The following is a 21802-nucleotide window of genomic DNA, read 5'->3' on the forward strand; positions in this document are numbered from 1 at the left end:
GGATGAAAATAAAATTTTTATAATTCCTCTTAAAAAGAAATGTAAATTTCTTACAAATTTTTTATTAGTTTCAAGTTGTAACACTGACCTTAATTAAGAGTTTGCTTTTGGTATATCACAATTTCTACTAATCCTTTATTCTTCATTAAACTGGTTTTGTTCTTTAAATTCATGCGCTTTCAGATGAGTCCGTTTTCAAATAGGGCCCTTCCCTTTGATAACAAAATAAGCTTGGTGAAAAGTAAATGAAGTAGGCCATCTTTGACATTTTAGTCATCTTAGACTTCCCTAGTAATATATATCCTCTAGGTTATCTTACCTAGGATATTTGAGTTTGAATGACTATATAAAATAATATAAAAGCATTACACACATAACATATGCTTTTAAACATAGGAATTTAAGAGAAATAATTCCAATGTGAGTTTTAAAAATTACATTTGCCTTTCAGTATTATACATAAATAAGAATTTATTTCATTCCTAATGTGCATATAGTACTGTGTTTAAGCTACTGCTATCTTGAATTGCTTATCAAAAATATGCATAATTGATGGAAAATAGGTAGTCCATATGAATACATCCCTTACTTGTAGAAATGTCTTTTTATTATATAAGGTTAAATTTAAAGAAGAATTGAAATTTACATGTCAAATTATATTTAAAGTTTTAATTGGCATTCTCTACAAATATTTGATCAATATATAAATACTTCATGTAAACTAATTTTATTCTTGAGAATATTTTAAAATTCTATAATTTCCTTTTTTGAAAGATAAGATTTACATGGAGAGAATTTTTTCTTACATGTCATGTTTAGATAAATCTGTTAAACCTTTGAGAATAATTTGTGACAGAATAGAATAATTTTAGACAGATTATTAATATCTTTAGCTTTTTAAAATAAAATACTGTTAGTTTCCCTTCTTAAGTCTCATTTTAGAAAATAAAGTGGAGAGGGAGAGAAAACTTCTAAAAAATATACTTTTTTCTTCTTTAACAGAGAGCCGTTATACCACTTGTAAATTCTTCAGTCAATATTGTCTCTTACATTTAAACTCAAATATTGACTGTTCTCTTATATTTTAGAAAAGGAAATAAATGATGTTTCTACCTCATGTTAGCTTCTTCCATGCTTGTGTCCTTCTAAACAAGGCACTAGACCACATTTCTGCTTATCATGCCATCCACAGATACACCATATGTTATTATATCTCTCTTCTATGGTACATAGTAAAATTATCCAGATGGAGATAATTGTCTATAAATTTTTAGCAGATAATATTAGAGTTTTATATTTCTTTTTTTGTTTGCAATTGAGTGTGGCGAAAAAACAGGCAAAAGAAATTCAGTATGTTGATGTAACTGGATTACATATCATAATAAAGACCAATAGAAGAAAAATGGGGAACTTGAATAGACTTTGTAAATATTTTTGAGGGTCTTGTAATGTTGTTATTCCTACAACTTCTTCTGATGGCAATGAAAATGATTCTCATTCTATGGTTGGATGGTTAAACATTTCCTCAGAAGAAATGACAAAGAATGTAAACTCCTGATTTTTAAATTTAGGACCTTGTTTATTTTGGCTTTTTATTTGCTTGTAAATTTTGATTTTTTAAAAATAAATTATGTTCATTTGTATCAAGCTTAGTAAATATGAAGTTCTGTGATCATCATTTTACCTGATATGGTAAAAATTCCATTTATTTCATTTTTCTTTTATGTTTTGCTCAAAAGGTAAGCCAAATTAAAAAAAAATTTTTTTTTTAATATGGAGTTATTTATGAAAAGCTAAGTGGGTGTAAAGGAGCAAGGGTTATCAGTTGAAAGAAGTGCATTAGAACTCTCAGCATGTTTTATTCTCATATACTAAAAAACTGAATAAGTTGACATAATGCAATTAAACTTCTGGATACCAATATAAATTGAAATACTATTTTTATATCATTGTAAACTTAATAAATGAGTAAATGAGAGAAGGCATCCAAATAACCAGAGGAATTCTTTTTTTATTTTTAATTATTATGAGTATATAAAAGTTGTATACATTTATAGGGTACATGTGATGTTTTGATACAGGCATATGATGTATATTATTTAAATCAGGAGAATTGTGGTATCCATCACCTCAAGCATTTATCATTTCTTTGTGTTAGGAACATTCCAATTCCATGCACTCTTTTGTTATTTTAAAGTATACCATAACTTATTGTTGACTGTAGTAACTTTTTATGCTACAGAGGAATTCTTTTTGTGCTTGCAAATGTTCTGTAATGAGATTTTTAAAGGCCCCTTTCAGAGGAAAAAGGGACATAATTGAGATTAAGAAAGAAAAAATGGTTAGTATTGGAATGCTCTCCTTTATAAGGATTGCCTTACCAATCTGAAAATTTACCTGATTTACAAGGCTGGCACTTTTTTATTCCATTGACATAGGTATCATTTTCCAATGTTATATCTTTCTGTCATTAACAGGTTATTTTGTGATAGAAATACTCTGTATCCTTGTGGAAAAGTTCATAGATGGTATGTTGCTGAACACACATTAGAAGAAAAGCCATTTTGCTTCTACCAAGATTTCCTGGATTTGGTCTTTTTGAAATTTAGGATGAAGGGCAAATTGAGCCAAAGTCAAAATTTCTAACTTTCGATATATCACATAGAAAACATTTTATTAATAACATTCTTTTCATTAGAATATTTATCCTTTTTATTCCTCTGTGAGTCTTATATACACATATACGTATTTTTTTATGTTTCTGTTTTGTTTAAATATCACAGTCACTCCAGATGTAGATTGATGATAGGATTTACTTAATACGCATATGTTTACCCAATATGCTCTATGCCCAATACTATGTCATGTAGCAGGTAGCAAGTTATTTTCAGGATGAAAACTCTTTTGATTCCTTATTAAACAGAAACTTTTACTAATGGCATTTATTAAGGCCCTATCGGAGGAAAAAGAAGAAATGATGAACCATAATAATGAAATGATAAGTCTTTATATAAATTAAGTATACTTTTACCATCAAATACTTATTCTCTGTAGGAGATAATGAACTTGTGTAATATGACATTGTGGATGCCTTTTACTTGTGTGCTCAAAACTGAATTGTGTGTAACTTACAGTTTTGCAAGAGATTTTAGCTTTTGACATGGGCTGATTAGACTGTAAGCTAATAAAAAAATAATATATTTTTGTATGTTTAAATACTAAACTGATGTTCTATAATTTTTATACTTATTATGTTAGAAAGCAGCTATTTTGGCCGGGCGCGGTGGCTCACGCCTGTAATCCTAGCACTCTGGGAGGCCGAGGTGGGCGGATTGCTCGAGGTCAGGAGTTCGAAACCAGCCTGAGCAAGAGTGAGACCCCGTCTTCACTTTAAATTAAAAAAGAAATTAATTGGCCAACTATTATATATAGAAAAAATTAGCCAGGCATGGTGGCGCATGCCTGTAGTCCCAGCTACTCGGGAGGCTGAGGCAGCAGGATCGCTGGAGCCCAGGAGTTTGAGGTTGCTGTTAGCTAGGCTGACGCCACGGCACTCTCTCTAGCCTGGGCAACAAAGTGAGACTCTGTCTCAAAAAAAAAAAAAGCAAGCAGGTATTTTGAAGCAACTAGAAGCAACTATTTTTAAGTCTGTTTAGGGTGCATACTTTAGAGGAACCATATTTTCTCTTAAGAAGTGGCCTATTCACTTGTTACCACATGATTTAAAAACAAAAATCACATCCAGTAATTTACAAAGAGCTTTGAGTTTGTCCTTGTGAGGTTTATTGGTACATTGTAGTATCGTTGTTCCCTGATGGTGATTCTAGTAAAAGCATGTAGTTACACAATTGCAAACTGCTTTCAAAAAATCCTAGATTTGTTTTTTATCTCCTCCCCCTCACTACCAGCCTCTCAAAATCCCTAACGAGTTAAAAATGACCAATAGTACTTCAAAGATACCAGTTGTAGGAACTTGTCAGTTCAATGGTAGTAGTTCAGTGATGGAAATAATAGCTTTCTAAGGTAACACAACAGAAAGCATCATAACCTGAAAGAACAATTCTAATGCCAGTGACCCAGATATTAAGGAAAAGTGCATGTTTGTTCCAGTGTAGGGCAGAGGAAGAGTCTTGTTTTTTGGAGGTATGTTGTTGCAGTTGTGGCAGCTACAACTATGAAGAAGTGAAACTGTAGAACCAGATTCATTTCCTCATAGAAACTTTGCTTTTAAAAAAACTATGTCTTTATTCCTTGTCACTGCAAGTCTGACTGTGACTGGTACTGATATTTTAGGCATGGATGTTGTTTGTTTTGGGAACAAAGTGGAGTGTTTAAGAAGTGTTAATGATGGAAAGAAGAGGGTTTTTTTTCTTATATAGTAATGTGCATTCCCATGGTTTTTGTTCCAATGGGGTGACTGAAGGAAACAATCAGAGTAGCCTCTGATGCAGACTTTTAGCTTTCCTTAGATGGAGGATTTGTTAAAAACAGAAGCCTCAGAACATTAGATATCTGAGAAACTTTTTCAAGTGTCAAAGGAACTGGGAAACTGAAGTTACCAAAGCAGAGTCTAATTTTTTGGAAATTAAGTGAGGGTTGTGGTGGCTATATAGAAGAGTTAACATTTGTTGAGTACTATAATATGACAAAGGACTGCTGTGAGAGTTTTACTTGCTTTGTCTAATACAGTGGTTCTCAAAGTTGAGCATACATCAGAACCTCCTAAAGAGTTTGTTAAAAAACACTGATTGTTGGGCTCCACTTCCAGAGTTTCTGATTTAGTAGGTCTGGGATGATACCTGGTTAGTATTTGCTTGCATTTCTACAAAGTGCCTTGCTGGTACTACTAGCTAGAGACTAGATTTTGAGAACAGATATAATCCTTAAAATAGCCCAATGACATAGAAATTACTGTATTTATATTTCATATATTAGTAGTCTGAACTCTGAGAGGTTAAATAACTTAACCAAAAATCTAATAGCTAATAAGTGACAGCATTGTGATTCAAATTCATATTTCTTTCTGATTTCAAAACTATTGCTTTCCATCCTACCATACTTTATTAAAAAATAAAGAGATAAAGGAAAGTGTGGGGAAAAGAAGGTAGAAATAATGTTGTTTGACATTGGAGATTGACTAGCGGAGGGGAACATGAGAGCTCTAGTTTTTATTGTATATCACCTGAGCTATGATTTTGACCAGTATACAGTGAGGCTATTTTCTGATCTATGAATTAGAGAAATTAATTTATCTAAAGTGGTTAGCAAAATTGCTAATGAGCTTTGATAAAAGCTTGGAAACCCTTGATAAAAGAGAACAGAAATATAGGAATTGAAGGAACATGAAAGGTCAATTGTAGAAGTTGAGAGTATGAACATTTATTTGTAGACAACAAAGAGGAAAGGAAGTCCTTTTTAATTGTTGTTATATGAAGGAACAGCAGTTACTAAATAGGCCTTCATACATAACAGAAAAGATTTATACTTGAGAGGCTATTGATACTTGACTCTGCCTTGGTCTTTTTCCCTAAGCAAAAATAGACACATCATTTTTACAAATACAAGGGAGAAAAGAAACAACCAATAGGAAGATCAGTGAATATAATTGTAATAGATCATTAGATATTCTCCCCATACATTGTCTAATTCTCCATGGCTTTAAGGCTGAGAGCAGTTTCAAGGTTTCATTTTATATCATCTGATTGTCATACATGCTATCTTCATGTGTGTTGTTAATCCCTCTGTTTATCTATTAAAATGAAATGATAATTCATTTTACTATTGTGAGATGTTTATGCTGGTTCTATTGCTTCACTTTGAAATCTCCAGGAAAATGTTTTCCATCTGAAAAGAAGTGACTTGGATTTTGCCAGAACATACTTCCAAAAGGAGTTAGTTTTAATTGGTCTTATAAGCTGCTATCTTGACAGGACTTTGGAACTTAGAAATTTTACTTTTACTCCAGAGCATAGTCTCACATTACCAGTTATTACTTAAGGCAAAATGCATGTTCATATTGGAGGATTTGAATACGTTGGGGTGGAATTTAAAGGGAAATCTGTCATTAGAGGCCTGTCATTTCATTGTGATAATTTTTTTTACTGTCATTTTATTTTTTAAGCAAAGTTAAACCTCCTCCACAAATTTCACCCAGCAAATCAATGGGCGGAGAGTTTTGCGTGGCTGCTATTTTTGGGACATCCAGGTCATGGTTTGCAAATAATGCAGGTCTGAAAAGAGAAAAAGGTATGTATTTTTACTGATGTTCAAATTTTCCGTGTGTAACTTTTGATTCTTAAGGAAAATTGATAGCAGTTCTTCTAGAATAATCTTGTACCCAATAGTTCAGAAACCAATTTTTCCATTTAATTAGCATGTCTCTCCTCAACTACTGAAGCCTAGTAAAGAAGAAAAACCGTCCTCTCACTATAGATGTGAAATGAATTGTCCATTGAGTGTTTTTGTTTTGTTTTTTAGGGTAACAGTCTATAGATGATCTCAATACTGACAATTCCATACCCATTTTATAACTTTTATGTTTTTACAAGCTAATTTTACATCATTGTCTATGAAGTGGGGAGAGGGAAAGCCTTGTTATCCCTGTTTTAGAGATGAACTTGAGATCAGCAAATTTAAATATCTTAGCTAAAAGCACTAGTAAGTATGTGATCAATCAGAGTTTGAAACCAGATTTTCTAACGTTAAATCTTGACTTAAAAATAACCAAGAACTCTGCCATGTTTTTAAAACATGATGAAAAACAGCCTGCCACTGAGACATAAGATCAGCCCTGTGGTTACTATTGCTCCTTTGAATTGATATACAGTAGTCCGTCCTTATCCTTGGGGCATACGTTCCAACACCCCCAGTAGATGCCCGAAACCTTGGATAGTACTGAACCCTATACAGTACTATATTTTTTTTATCTTATAATTGAGACAGTTACTAAGTGACTGATGGACTGATAGCATATACAGTGTTGATACACTGGACAAAGGGATGATTCATGCCCCAGGCAGGACAGAATGGGACAGCATGAGATTTCATCATGCTACTCAGTGTACAATTTGAAGCTTTTGAGTTATTTGTAGAATTTTCTATTTAATATTTTCAGACCAAGATTGACCATAGGTAACTGAAACTGAATTGCATATAAGGGGGGATTACCGTAGTTATTTTTTAAATCCTTGCTTTGATCACCAGGATCAATATCTAAAATATTTCTGGGATTGATATTCTAGTATATGTTTCCTTATTGCCCTTGTATAGAGGAGAATGCCTGCATTAATAAACCAAGCATGTAATTTAGAATGTTAAGTTATGATTTTCTCATTATTTTAGTATTATTAAAGTAGGTCACAAACTGGGTTGTTACTGGGGCACTTCTCTGGTGAGTTCCACAGGCTGTATTGTTCTTGGCAAAATGGCTCTCCTTTATGCTTAGTACTGGCAGTCAGACATCCACCCTTTCCCTTGTTATCGCCTTTCAGTGACGCTTTCCTTGGTAATAGGATCTCAGGCACAGCAGGTCCCTTACCTAAGTGGGAGAGGATACTGTAAAGTATGCACGGCTTCCATTTCCTTATCCCATCTTTATTTTTTTGTTACCTCCTTAGGTTTAATGATGCTATCGAAAGGACTTTTTGTTACTAGTTAAAACCTTCTGTGAAGCTCGATTTCAAATGCTTCTCCCTTCTGTTCTAATTACCCTTTTAACTTGCTACTCCTTTATGTCCCACTGGCTGGTCATTAGCCATTTTCTGAAATCAGCTGTAATTGATTCGTCTGACACAGAGATAAGATGACCCACCCAGCATTCATGAGTGATTTTATATGCTCCTAGGTTTACTGTAAAACCCAAGATAGAGGACTAAACCTGTTTTGGTAGTGAGTACATGTGTATTCCTTATAAAGTCAGTTGATTAGATCCATATTCAGCACCTGACTTCTCAAAGTACAGTTGATCTTCATTTACCACAGAGGGCCAGTGATCCTATTGAAAGAAAAGAAGAAAGAAGATTTAGGGGAGTGTGTGTGTGTGTGTGTGTGTGTGTGTGTGTGTGTGTGTGTGAAATACTTTTATTTTTTAGAGCAGTTTTAGATTCACAGCTAAATTGAGCAGAAGGTACAGAGATTTCCCATATACCTCCTGTCCCCCCAACCAGAGTGGTGTATTTGTTTCAACTGATGAACCTACGTAGAAACATGATGTGTTTTTTGTTTTTTTTATTAATTTTGATCCAGAAATTTAAGTTTTAAGTTTCTGAGAGAAAGTTGATGGGACATTAGGCATGCAACTAGCCTTTCATGCAGTTCAGTTGGTATTTATTCTGTGTAACTAATACATTATTCCTTTTTGGTCAGTCTTTCCCTGTCTTACCTGATACTGTTAATTTTCATAATGTGGGACAAATTTCATGGCAGACAATTACAAAAGACTTTTTTACTATATTAAAATTTTGGCCATAGGTATGTCATTTTTGAAATAAATTGCTTGAGATTTAAAAATATTTAATAGCATAGAGATTTTCACATTCATTAGCATCTACTTATAAGAGGCAACCTTTAGGCAAAGAGCAACAAGCACAATATGAAAAAATTCCTGTCTTTTTATTTTCTCTGCTCAGCCTCAGGAGCAGATTAATAAGCAAATACTTGTAAAAATTATGCTGTGTTCCTTTTATGATATTATCACACAACCAGATTCTGTTTTTCTGTTTGTAGACCAATCCAAACAAGTTGTAGTTGAGTCCCTGTACATTATCAGTTGCTATGGGACCTTAGTGGAGCACATGATAGAGCCGCGGCCCCTCAGCACTGCCCCCAAGATTAGTGATGACACTCCACTGGAAATGATGACATCACCTCGAGCCAGCTGGACTCTGGTTAGGTAGTATCTCCTTTCTTTTTTTCTCTTTTTAAGAGCTTTATTGAGGTGTGAAAGATTAAAAGTGTACCATTTGATAAGTTTTTGACATATGTGTACAGCTATGAAATCATTACCACAATTAACATAATAAACATATCCATCACTCCTAAATGTTTCTTTTTGCCCCTATGTAATCTCTCCTCCTTTTGTCCCTCTTTGTCTCTATGGATTAGTTTATAGGATTCTATATAAATGGAATCATATAGTATATACTTTTTTGGGGTCTGGCTTCTTTCATCTAGCAAAATGATAGTTTATTACTTTTTCATTTAACATATTTTACATATAATAAAATTAACTCATTGTAAGTGATTTTTCAAAAAGCTGCATACCCATCAGTATAATCAATTTCCTCATCCCAGAAAGAAACCCCATACCCATTTAGAAGTCACTCCCCATTTTCTCCAAACCCATCAGCCCTAGGCAACCACGAATTTACTTTCTGTCTCTGTGGATTTGCCTACTGTAATTATTTCATATAACTAGAAACATACAGTATTTGACTTTTTTGTGTCTGGCATCTTTCACTTAGCCTGTTTTCAAGGTCTATCCATGTTGCAGCATATATCAGAACTTCCTTCCCTTTTATGGCCATATAGTACTCCATTAGATGGTTTTACCACATACTGTTTGTCCATTTATTAGTGGATGGACAGTGCCACTTTGTAGCTAATATTAGTAATGTTACTATGAACATTCCTGTCAGATTTTTGTGTGGACATATGTTTTCAGTTGTCTTGGGTATATCCCTTGGAGAATATCTCTGTTTGAATTCCTTTCTCTTTGTACCTTTGTGAACCTTTTCTTGGACATGTGCTTCCCCTATTTGCAGTTTCAGGCTCACTGAAAATAGAGAGTAGTGTTGAGACAGCCATTAAGGAAGGAGGGGAATAGAAACTAATATAAATGATATGAAGGTTTCCTTTGAAGTGATTCTCCAAGATACAATGGTTAAGCATCATAGAAATGTTTATTAAGAATCATAGTCCATCTCAAAAGTGCATATTGATTAGACTCTTTATAAACTAGCACAAAGATGGAAAAATGAAACCTGGAATAAAACCTGCTTAATAAATAGTTCATTGTCTAGGAGAGAAAAAATTGCTCCTGACATATATCGAAGGAAACAGACAAAAATGGATATGAAAATGATCCCTGTCCTTTTGACATTTTAAAATATTCTTATATTGATTTTTGTAGGCTCCAGCATTCTTTACTACTTCTTTACTGTGCTGGATTGATCTGAGCAATATCTGATATATCAAGCTTATTTAGGAGTCGGCAGAGCTGATTAAAATTACTGCACTATCATTGTTGAAATAGTGACTGATTTTGAAACTCAGATGCTAATTTGATCCATAATAAGTCATCCATTTACACAACTGTTTTTTGAATTGTTTTTACCTGTCTTATTTTATTTTAAAGGTACACATACTTTAAGAATAAAGAATTTAGTAATTACATAAAATTAGGACTACTTAGTTGTAACATTTGAATTCTATACTTCCTCTCTGTTTAATCTTCTGAATTTCTTGTCTATCCTATTGGAGGGTCTTCTGCTGTCAAGCTACTGTTGACTTCATCTTATTTGTGTGAAACACTGTCTGCCACATTTTTGTTCTTTTTAAGCAGATGACCTTGTGTTTTAGGTTTCAGCATATTCATTTTAATGATTACAAGTTTATTTTAATGATTACAAAAATAGTGTGAATTTAAATCAGTGTTCATCAGTGATGACTGTCATAGTGATTTATTTCCCATCTATTAAGCTTAAATATTAATATTCTTCTGCTGTTTCCTTAGAACCCCTCAATGGAATGAATTGCAACCACCATTTAATGCAAACCACCCTCTGCTCCTCGCTGCAGATGCAGTACAGTATTATCAGTTCCTGCTTGCTGGCCGTAAGTAGTTCAGATTGTTTTTTTCCTTTCATATAGTCTATTCAAATTTCATCTTTAAATGAGGGCTTTTAAAGCAACCATTACCACTGGTCCATAGGCCATAGGCCTTAAACAATCAATCTGAGGCAAGTATGATATTTAATAGAAATTTAAACCATAAGCCTTAGCACACATTAAGTATGTCTCTGGCTGCTTATATTCTGTACCCAGGAACATAAACCTGCGATGATAATAGTCAAGTTGATGGAGAATATCTGGGGGGCTCAAAAATTTAAAAACAACAATCAAAACAGCATAAGAATACTATTATATAATAAACAGTTTTATAAAGCTTGGCATCTATTTCTAACATAGAAAAAACCTTTGCACTTGAAGAAAAACCTGCTGGCATAGTTTTCAAAGTGGCACGTTTCATTGTGAAAGCTATGCCAGCAGGTTTTTCTTTCTGTAGAATTTTACTTGAAATAATGAAGTAATGATTTCAGGTACATTGGTTTTTTTATTTGTTTGTTTACTTTCATGTCTAAGCTCTGACATCAGTAGAGACTGACCTGGGTTCATGAAGCTAAATACAGCCTTTAATATGGGAGGCATGAAATGACAATTTAATATTTATTATCTAGTTTGTGTTCATAGAATTAAAAATTCTTTACAATTATAATTCAATTTTGTAGGATGGACCGAATCCTTAATTTAACTTGATGCCTCTGAGTACTGCATGTTTTTTAAGAAAATTCCTAAAAATCAACATTGACATGTTTTTAATAGAGTTTGCTGTATTCAACTTATTATCTTGCCTGGTATATTATAAAGCATGAATTAAAACTGTTGTAGAACTATTTTATTTTATTTTTATAATGTGTTATATATTATACTGTTATACTGGAAATTTTATAGACTTTGCTCTAAAGTTATGAAACTCCACAACTGTAATAAATAGTTGGCAGTCTTGCTCTCTCATTTAGTTGAACTTACTCCTTCTTCTAGTGCATTTTTATTGAGTGCCTACTATATGTCAGGCCGTTGTGATTTAAAGGTAAATAGTATATTGTTTCTGTCCTCAACTCACTAATTTTAAAGACAAATGTTTAATAAAAAATAAAATGGGATAAGTGTCCCAGTGGAGGGTTATACATCGAACTGTGAGAGCAGTGACATAAGTTGCCAAAGGCAACACAGAAGGGTAATACATAAGTGTTTTCAGATTATTTCAAGAAGCAGAGAATGGAGAAATTGTTAGTTTCTACATTTTTAAGCATAATTTAACTATCTCATGAATTAGAAAAAACATGACAGGTATATGATACAAAATAAAAATCATGAGTATGTTTTCTGCTGCCTCTCAAAGGGACAAAAATAACTAATTATTGAATTAAGCATAGTTCACTCAGAGTTAATATTGGTTTTTGTTTTTTTATTTTCATATATATAGGTCTGTTTAGTAGACAAATGGTAAAAAATCTGAAATGTTTAAGAAAAAGATATGAGCTAAAAAGTACAACTGTCTCTCTTAATTTTTCTTGTCCCAATCATTAAGCTGATTGACATTACATGGTAGTTCATTGTAGCTACCCTAAATACATTCATCCAGTTCTTAGACCAATAAAAATCTCCAGGTATGTAGTTTAAGAATTACCACTGTTGGCAATAGTAAGCCATCAGATGTTTTCAGTCATAGGAATGACACCATCAGAATTGTGTTTTAGAAAGATCACTGTGGTAGCATTGCAGCAGGAGGTTCAGAGGAAGGTAGTGGAGGTTAGGTGATCCTGGAGCAAAATGAGACCCTTAATTAAGGCTGTATTACAGAGAAAAAACAGGACAGACTTGCGTAGTGTTCCAGACTTGGAATAGAATAGAATTAGAGGCAATTTGAAAAAAAGTACTCATTCATGATTCTGTGATTTCTAATTAAAATACAGAATACGGCGGGTCCTCAAATTACATCATTTCATTCAACGTTGTTTTGTTATAACATTGATAAGAAAAAGAAATGCTTCCTCCCAGGACCACTGCCTGTGTAGAGTGTGCATATTCTCCTCATGTCTGCTTGGGTTTTCTCTGGTTTTCTCCCACATACCAAAGATGTGCATGTTAGCTTAATTGGTCTGTCTAAATTGTGTCCCAGTCAGAGTAAGTGTGGATGTGTGTGTGAGTGCACCTTGCAATGGAATGGCATCCTGTGCAGAGCTGGGTCCCACATTGCTGCTGGGATAGGCTGTAGCCACATGGGACTCTGAATGAATGAATTCAAACTATTGTTAAAATAAGAATTCTTAAAATATGTGATAAATCATGCAAATATATGATAATCCTACATTGTCATCATTTATGCAGATAAATGATTCTGTATTAAAGTGCTCAACAAGCCCTCCATATTATTATTTTTGAACTTTGTCGTGGTAGGAGGTGCTCCTGACAATTTTTAGTTTGCAAACATTTATTCTTTGATTTAACTCACCACCACCATGACCATCATCACTCACTAATCACCAAAAATTGGGTAAATAATTATATTGCTTTTATTAATCTTTAAAAATGTTTGTATAGCTTAGATTTAATTTAGTGTTTAACATTAGAAGTGTTTTGAGTTTTCATTTAGAAGTTTGGAGATGTTTTTGTGACCAGAAATACACCATAGGAACTTAAATTTTTTTTATATCAATTAGCCTGTGGTACAGTTAGTTTCATTATGTGTCATTTTGCTCAATCACAATTTTCAATAACTTATTGTATAATGTATTTCATTGTAAGCCTATTAAATTCCAGATGAACTAGCACTGGGATAAAGATGAAAGTCCCAGATTTCAGTTCTAAACCATCTCTCAACTTGATAAATATAAAATATCAATTATAATATTTGCTCTGTAAGAGGTGTTATGATGATCAGTGAAGTGATGCTAAAGTCTTTTTAAAAACTATGAAACAAGATATACATTTAAGCATCATTATATGCCTTTGTTTCTTATCTAAGAAGTTCATATCTTCAAATAATGGACTTCCAGGATTTTAATAAAATCTATAAAATGTTTTAGTATTAGGCACTAATAATGGAATACCTATTCTGACTATGTGATTTTGATCATGTTGTAAATATCCATTATCTAAGTGACAGAAAATAATTAATATGTTTTATCTTGTGAAATGTAGCTATAGATATAATTTGATGTAAAAATCTAAGAGACAGATAATTCTGTTTTAATTATTATGCTGCTGCTTTATATCCAGAATAGAAATACATATAGCCTAGATTTTAAAGTCATGTTTTCTACGTATAGACATAAGCTATTTGATTGAGAGTTCTGGACATGCCAGTATGTTACATGACTGAAGCAATTAAATATGCAAAACATGGACATTCGGGTCAGCACAGTAAAAGGTTGAGATATAATTAGTAAAAGCAATAATGGTGCCAGTTTCAAGAGATTGCCTTTACCTGCCCATCTGTTGCACCATTTCTGCACGTTAGAGCCTCATTACGAAGACTTTATTACTTTCTTTTTCTCCAGTTTTCCTTACTGAAGCCTTTGAAAAGATATTGTACCTCTTAAAACACAAGTATACCATACCTGGTGCCAGGCAGTTTTTGTATTACTTAACCATATTGAAAGTCTAACTCTTATTTTCAAATTAAAGACTTCAAATAAATGAAGACTTTAGAAATATCTTTCTGAAAATATTTTCAAATACAGTCATTTGTTGGTATGTGTAGGTATTGGTTCCAGGACCCCCACGAATACCAAAATCCATAGTTGCTTAGTCCCTTATGGTATATTATTTGCATAGGACCTAAGTACATCCTCCCATATACTTTGCTATGTCTATATTTCTTATAATACCTAATACAATGTAAATGCTATGTAAATAGTTGTTATACTGTATTGTTTAGAAATAATGACAAGAAAAAAAGTCTATACATGTTAAGTACAGGCACAATCATCCTTTTTTTTCCTGAAAATTTTCAGTCTGCGCTTGCTTGAATCCTTAGAGATGGAACCCATGAATACAGAAGATTGAGGTTTTAACTTTTTAGTAGAACTCTAATACAAACTTCACAAATATTGTGAGCATTTTCTTTTGTTGTATTTGGATCTGTGCATCAAGTGAAGCGGACTTTTACAAACTCCGGAAATTATAATAATAGTAGACAAAGAATGATGGAAATGGCAAAGAGACTTTGTCTCTGTGAGAAAAGAGTAGGAGAGCAGGATGTTTAGCAAGGAATCTCCACTCCCTTTCCATTTCTGTAACCATAATAAATACACTGCTAGTTGATAAACAAAGTTCTGCATATGTGGCAAAAGGATGGCTCATTGCCACATGCTAAAGACTTCTTACCTAAGTTAACCTTAATGTAAAGGAAGTAAAATTCTGTATTCTTAACTATAGTAACATTTCCTACTTATATTAATGGGCTGGAATAACCAAACTTCAGAATTTTGAAATTTATTAAAGAATTTTGCTATATCATAAATTGATATATCAAACTGAGGAATCTTGGTGTATCATAAATTAGATCATACTAGAATGCTTCATACAGAGGTCACTATAGAAGCAGAGATGATTTTTTTTGTTATTGGGTAGAACCATAAGAAATTACCATTTTTAATAAGTAAAAAACTCTAAGCAATTTCATAGATTAATTTATATATGCAAACTGAATGTATAGATGGTAGTCTAGTCTTGATGCTTAGCTCAGTAAAGGTAAAACTCAAGAATCTATAATCCAAAAGATGTTTTGCTTTGGTCATAAAAATTTAGGGACTAGTTTATAAAAAGATCACATCAGAAGACATTAGTAATTTTTGTGTTAGCAGTATATTTACTCCTTTTTCTAACATAGGCTTATTTCAGTGTATTCCTTTGCCAAAAGCAAAGATAAACCATAGAACAAATCAGTAAATATCAACCAGCTTTGAATATGATCCCAAATAGACAATAACGTTTTCTTTAGTCTGCTTTAGAGCTTCCAATTTGTAAAATAAATGAAGGGTTTACTGATTTTTCTTCGGAAAGCTTTATTTTGAGGAAAAATAATGTTTCCTCCTTTTCTTTCAGGTAATTTGGTGGCAGCAGTATTTTTAAGTTGCTGACATTAACTCGCTTTGTGGGGGAATGGGTATCAGACTGAACTTCTAAGTAGACAGTCTCTGGGTATGTGAGAAGTTCCTCCCTGAACTTACTGAGTTTTATTTGTGACAAAAATAGAAATATACATTCATTCTATAGACATCTACCTTTGATATGCAATGGAAAGTTGACTTGGATTCATGGAACTTCCTGTGTTTTATTGGGGGTATAAGTTTTTCTTCTATCTTTAAAGGCAGTATAGGGAAGGTAGAACCTTTTAGACATTTCAATTTGGTCTCAAATTCTTGGGGGAAAATAGTGTTCTTTAATTTAATTATTTCTTGAGTTTCTAGTTGAGTAGTAGCTCCCCACTCAGATGGAATAACAGGGAACAGATTTACTTTCCTACCTGAACCAACAGCAAACAGAAACAGAAATAATATTTGAAACAACTGTTTTCAAGTCTCTTGGCATTAGGGAATGAAGGACAGTGATCCCTGAGAAATGGTATACAAGTGAGACAAGCCCTATAATTGCCTCAGTTTATTGCCTTGAGAGTTTCTAGGCTGTGTCACAGTGAGGGGCAAGCCATATGGAACCCAGAGGACTCCCTGAGTTAAGGAGACAGAGCTGTGAGTCCAGTAAGACCAAAGAAGAGCAGATGTCAGCAAACTGCCTTTCACTCTTATTGTAAATAAAGTTTCATTGGAATACAGCCACCTCATTTCATTTATCTATTGTCTATGACCACTTTTAAGCTATGACATGGTTGAGTAATAGTAACTGAGACCATATGACCCATGAAACCCAAAATATTTATTGTTTTCAGACCCTGACCTAGAATTTGTTGGGGAGGATATCAGACAGGGGAGATCTACTCAGACAGAAAACTCTGAAGATGTGCAGAGAGTCCTCCACTAGTATTCAACAATTCTGATGGGTGTGAGGAAGCTATCTGAAGCCTAGGAAACAACTCTTAGAGAAACTTAGAGGGGACTTGTACTCGCACAGGATTGTGACACTAAAATAGTTATTATAACTGTATTCCATATGTTCAAAAACTTAAGTAGAAATGTAGATATAAAAACTTATATCTAAATATAGTAAATGGATACTTAGACCTAAATATGGAAAACTTCTAGTTATGAAAAATGCAATGTCTGAGGAGAAAGCTCCATTGCATAAGATTGAAGATAGATTTATGAGTTGCAGAAGAAAATATTAGTGAATTTAAAGATAGAGCAAGAGAAATTATCTAAATTGAAACAGAAACAAAAACAGAATTTTGAAAAAGTATCAGCAAACTCTGGGACAATATATACTAGTAGTCAGAGTTCCTCAAGAAGGATTGATGGGGCAGAAGAAATAATAGGCAAAAAAATTTCCAAATTTGATATAAACTATAAAACCAGAGATAGAAAAAGGTCAGTAAATTCGAAGAATCCTAAAGAAAGCCATATACCAAAACACATCATAATGAATTTGTTCAAAATCATTGAAAAATCTTAAAAGCAGCAAAAGAAAAATGCTACATATCAAGGAGCAAAGATAAGAAGCAGATTTCCTTTACTTAGTGAAAGAAAACAACTGTCAACATAGAATTCTGAACCTTCTCCAAAAATCTTTTGAAATGAAAAATAAAATAAAACTATTTTTAGATATATGAAAGCTTAAAGAATCTATCAACTGTAGATATGCTCCACATGAAATGTCAAAGGAAGCCCTTCAAGCAGAAGAAAAATTATACCAAAGGGAAAGGAATTAATAGCACCAGCAATGGTGAAAACATAGGTAAATAGATGAGATCTTTTTCTAATTTGTAAAAATTTAAAATGTATTAATAATTGTTTTTAAATATAATTTACTGTTAACAGAAGAATAATACGAGTATATTATAGTCCTTAAAAATCCATATATGTATAAATAAAAATAAAATGCATGACAACAAAAGCATAAAGGCCAGGAAGGTGGGAAATGAGCCTAGCCTATGATGAGGTTTTTATAGTATATGTAAATGATATAGTATTACCTGAATGTAAACTGTGATAAGTTAAAAATAATGAACACAAAAGCAACTACTAAAATAACAAAAACAAAGGGGTGTATCCAATAAAGCAGCAAAGGAAATAAAATGCAAACAAGATGATGTAATTCTAACTATATCAATACTTACATTGGTTGTAAATGATCTAAACATCCTTGTAAAAAGTCAGATTGTCAAACTGGATTTAAAGGTAAGCCCTGATTAATATGCTACTTATGAGAAACACTACAACTTGGAGTTGCTATCAGACTAAGTAGAACACTTCGCCCAAGAACAGGATACACTTTCTTTACAAGTGTACAGGGAACATTGACCATGATAGACTTGGGCCATAAAACATATCTCAAATTTAAAACGTTTCAAGTTATACAAAGTACATTCTTTGATCACAAAGGAGTCTAAGAAGTGAATAACAGAAAGAGCTCTAGAAAAATTCACAAATATTTGGAAACTAACACACTTTCAAATAACTCATGGTTCACAGAAGATATCAAAAAGGGAAATTAGAAATTACTTAAAATGGGCCAGGCGAGGTGGCTCACACCTGTAATCCTAGCACTGTGGGAGGCCAAGGCGGGGAGATTGCTCAAGGTCAGGAGTTCGAAACCAGCCTGAGCAAGAGCGAGACCCTGTCTCTACTATAAATAGAAAGAAATTAATTGGCCAACTAATATATGTAGAAAAACAAATTAGCCAGGCATGGTGGTGCATGCCTGTAGTCCCAGCTACTTGTGAGGCTGAGGCAATAGGATCGCTTGAGCCCAGGAGTTTGAGGTTGCTGTGAGCTAGGCTGACGCCACGGCACTTACTCTAGCCTGGGCAACAGATTGAGACTTTGTCTCAAAAAAAAAAGAAATTATCTAAAATGGAATGAAATTGAAATCAGATTATATCCATATCTTTGAATACCATTCAGTAAAAAAACATACATATGGATTCAGCTAGGTCATGCAACAAGTTTGATTACTTTCAAGTAAATTATTACAAGTAAAAAAAGCCAATCTCAGAAGTTTGCATACTGCATGATTTTATTTACATAACATTCTTAAGGTGACATAGGGATGATTAACAGATTAGGGGTGACCAGGCTTTAGGGACAGGGTAGGAGAGAGGGGGTTGAATGTCCCTAGAGAGGATTAGCACACGGTAGATCCTTGTGATGGATCAATTCTGTAAAGTTTATTGTAGTGGAGGTTACAACGTGATAAACTTGGATAGACCCATACACATAAAATGAGTGAAGAACTGTGTATGTAAATCTTATAACATCTGAATAAGGTATCTGTATTGTACCAGTGGCAATTTTTCTGGTTTTGCAGCTGGGTGAAGATTACACAGAGCATCACTGTATTGTTTTGTGACTTCTTGTGAATCTTTAATCATTTCCAAATAAAAACTTTAGGCCAGGCACAGAGGCTCAAGCCTGTAATCCTAGCACTCTGCGAGGCTGAGGTGGGCGAATCCTTTGAGCTCAGGAGTTTTGAGACCAGTCTGAGCAAGAGGAAGACGCCATCTTTACTAAAAATAGAAAGAAATTAATTGGCCAACTAAAAATATATAGAAAAAATTAGCCGGGCATGGTGGCGTATGCCTGTAGTCCCAGCTACTTGGGAGGCTGAGGCAGGAGGATGGCGTGAGCCCTGGAATTTGAGGTTGCTATGAGCTAGGCTGATGCCATGGCATTCTAGCCGGGCCAACAGAGTGAGTCTGTGTCTCAAAAAAAAAAACAAAAACAAAACCCCAAAATAAAACTTTAAAGAAAAACAGAAGAATTTGTGAGATGGCACTAAATTAGTACTCAAGGGGAAATTTATAGGGCTAAATGACTATTTTGTAAAGGGTAAAGGTCTGAAATCAGTTACCTAAGTTTCTACATTGAGAAACTAGAAAAAGTAGAGCATATTAAAGCAGGACAAAGAAAATAGAGAAAAAGGAAACAATAAAGATCAGAGTATAAATCAGTGAAACAAAACATAAAGGCAGTAGAGAAAAATCTATGAAACCATTATGTGCTTGTATTCTGCTTTGGGTTTGTGGAATTCTTGGATCTGTGGGTTTATCATTTCCATTACACTTGGAAATTTTTATGCAATTATATCTTCAAATATTTTTTCTGTCACCATCCTTCTGTGTTTTGGACTCCAGTTACATTTATGGTAACCACTTAATACTTTCCCAGCTCACTGAATCTTTGTTCAGTTTTTCTAGTCTTATTTTTCTTTCTGTGTTTGATTTTGTATGGTTTTTATTTCTATATCTGAAAGTATATTATTCTTTTCTGTTAATTTCATTCAGTATTTTTTACCTCAGATACCATTTTTCAGTTCTGTATTTTTTTATTTCGTTTTTCATTTTCTACATGTTTGACCATGTGGAATATCATGGAACCTTAGACAGCATGGCATGTTAGAAGGCAGTAGATGAGAAGTAAAAGCAAGTGATTTAGTAGGAACTATTATAGGGCATGGTGTAATGCAAGTCATGGGACAATGATTTGGAAATTAGAAAAGAGGATCATGAATTGAATTAATCATTCTAAAATGTCTAGCCTGACTTTGAAGTAGTAGTGTTACTTTGACAAAATCATAGTTTTTATTATACTAACGACAACTAAGTCTTTTGTGGATTTCTTTTGAGTAGCTGGGCTGTCTACTGATTTTTCTGCTTTAAAAAATGTGACTGCTTCACTATTTGCTTGGACTTCACTAGCATTTTTATTTTGATTTTTACATACAGTGAAGTAGATAGGACTGAAAACTATTATTGAGCTGTCTTACGCATAGAAGTACTAAAATCATAAGTTAGCAACATGATTAAGGTTAGTTTCTAGGGATCTTGATTCCCAACTAAATTTTGTACTGCTGACCTGCCAAGCACAACCATGAGACCAGAGAGAACTAATATTTTTCATTGTAATATAAAGTCATGTTTGGATTTACAATGAAGTCATTTAAAAATATTTTACTATCCTGTTGTTTCATTGGTTTTGTAATCCATTGGTGATATATTTTGTGCATTTTCCTACTACCAACTCTATTCCCCCCCTGCCTACAAAAATGATAATGATACAAAAAGTTGTTTTGTTTTTTTAATTTTGGTCTTGTCTACCATGGGTATTGTCAGTGCCCTGGAAAAGCCATTAAATATGCAGCAGTGTTCTTTTGAGGTACTCCCTTTCAAATGTCACATTAGATTTAACGTAACATCCTGGATTGCATTGCTATTGTGGTATGTACCAAATATGATGGAGGTACTCAACAATATTTCCTTGCATTGTCCATAATAAATATTTGCCCAACAGTGGATAGGGGTGGAAGGGGAAGAAAGAAATGTTTTTCTCTTGCAGAGGAAACTTGTAATGTAGAACTTATTTAAAGAGTGTTTATAGTCCATTGTTGGCCATAGGGTGTGTCATACTGCTCTATCCAGGTTTAAAAACTGAAGTAGTTAAGAAAACACTTAAGGCTAAATTGTATTGGTCATTTCAGAAATTTTTTACTGAAACTTATAGAGTGACATATGTCCTTCCATATAGAAATGATTGCAGAGAAATGAATAGTATTTTTCTTCAAGAAACTAAATATTTGAGACATATAGAGCCTGAATTTAGCCACATGTATGTTTTATAGCTTGGGCAACATTGTGAAATTAAAGTTTATTTTCAATGAAAAGATGTCAGATAGTTAAATGAAACTATCATCAATGATCTGCAAGCTTTATAAATGATGGATTTAAAAGTTAATATTAGATTACCCCTTTCCCTTTGTACTTATGGGATACATACTTCTTATTTATTTCCACATCTTTACATAGATTTGAAGACCTGTGGAATAGTTCATTGAGTTTTTCTGTCAT

General features: G+C 33.3%; 1 protein-coding gene across 19 annotated transcripts in view; it reads left to right on the top strand.

The window, feature by feature from the left end:
* Window positions 1–21802, top strand: part of BCAS3 (BCAS3 microtubule associated cell migration factor) — a 539137-nt gene that overhangs the window by 235387 nt on the left and 281948 nt on the right. For all 19 annotated transcript variants that reach the window (XM_075994398.1, XM_075994401.1, XM_012775078.2 and 16 more), the window contains 3 exons: window positions 6122–6246; window positions 8725–8890; window positions 10733–10833. In XM_075994398.1, coding sequence (XP_075850513.1) covers window positions 6122–6246; window positions 8725–8890; window positions 10733–10833 — 392 coding nt within the window. The remainder of the gene's footprint in view (window positions 1–6121; window positions 6247–8724; window positions 8891–10732; window positions 10834–21802) is intronic.

Source organism: Microcebus murinus, chromosome 18 (assembly GCF_040939455.1).
Source record: "Microcebus murinus isolate Inina chromosome 18, M.murinus_Inina_mat1.0, whole genome shotgun sequence".
Taxonomy (NCBI): domain Eukaryota; kingdom Metazoa; phylum Chordata; class Mammalia; order Primates; family Cheirogaleidae; genus Microcebus; species Microcebus murinus.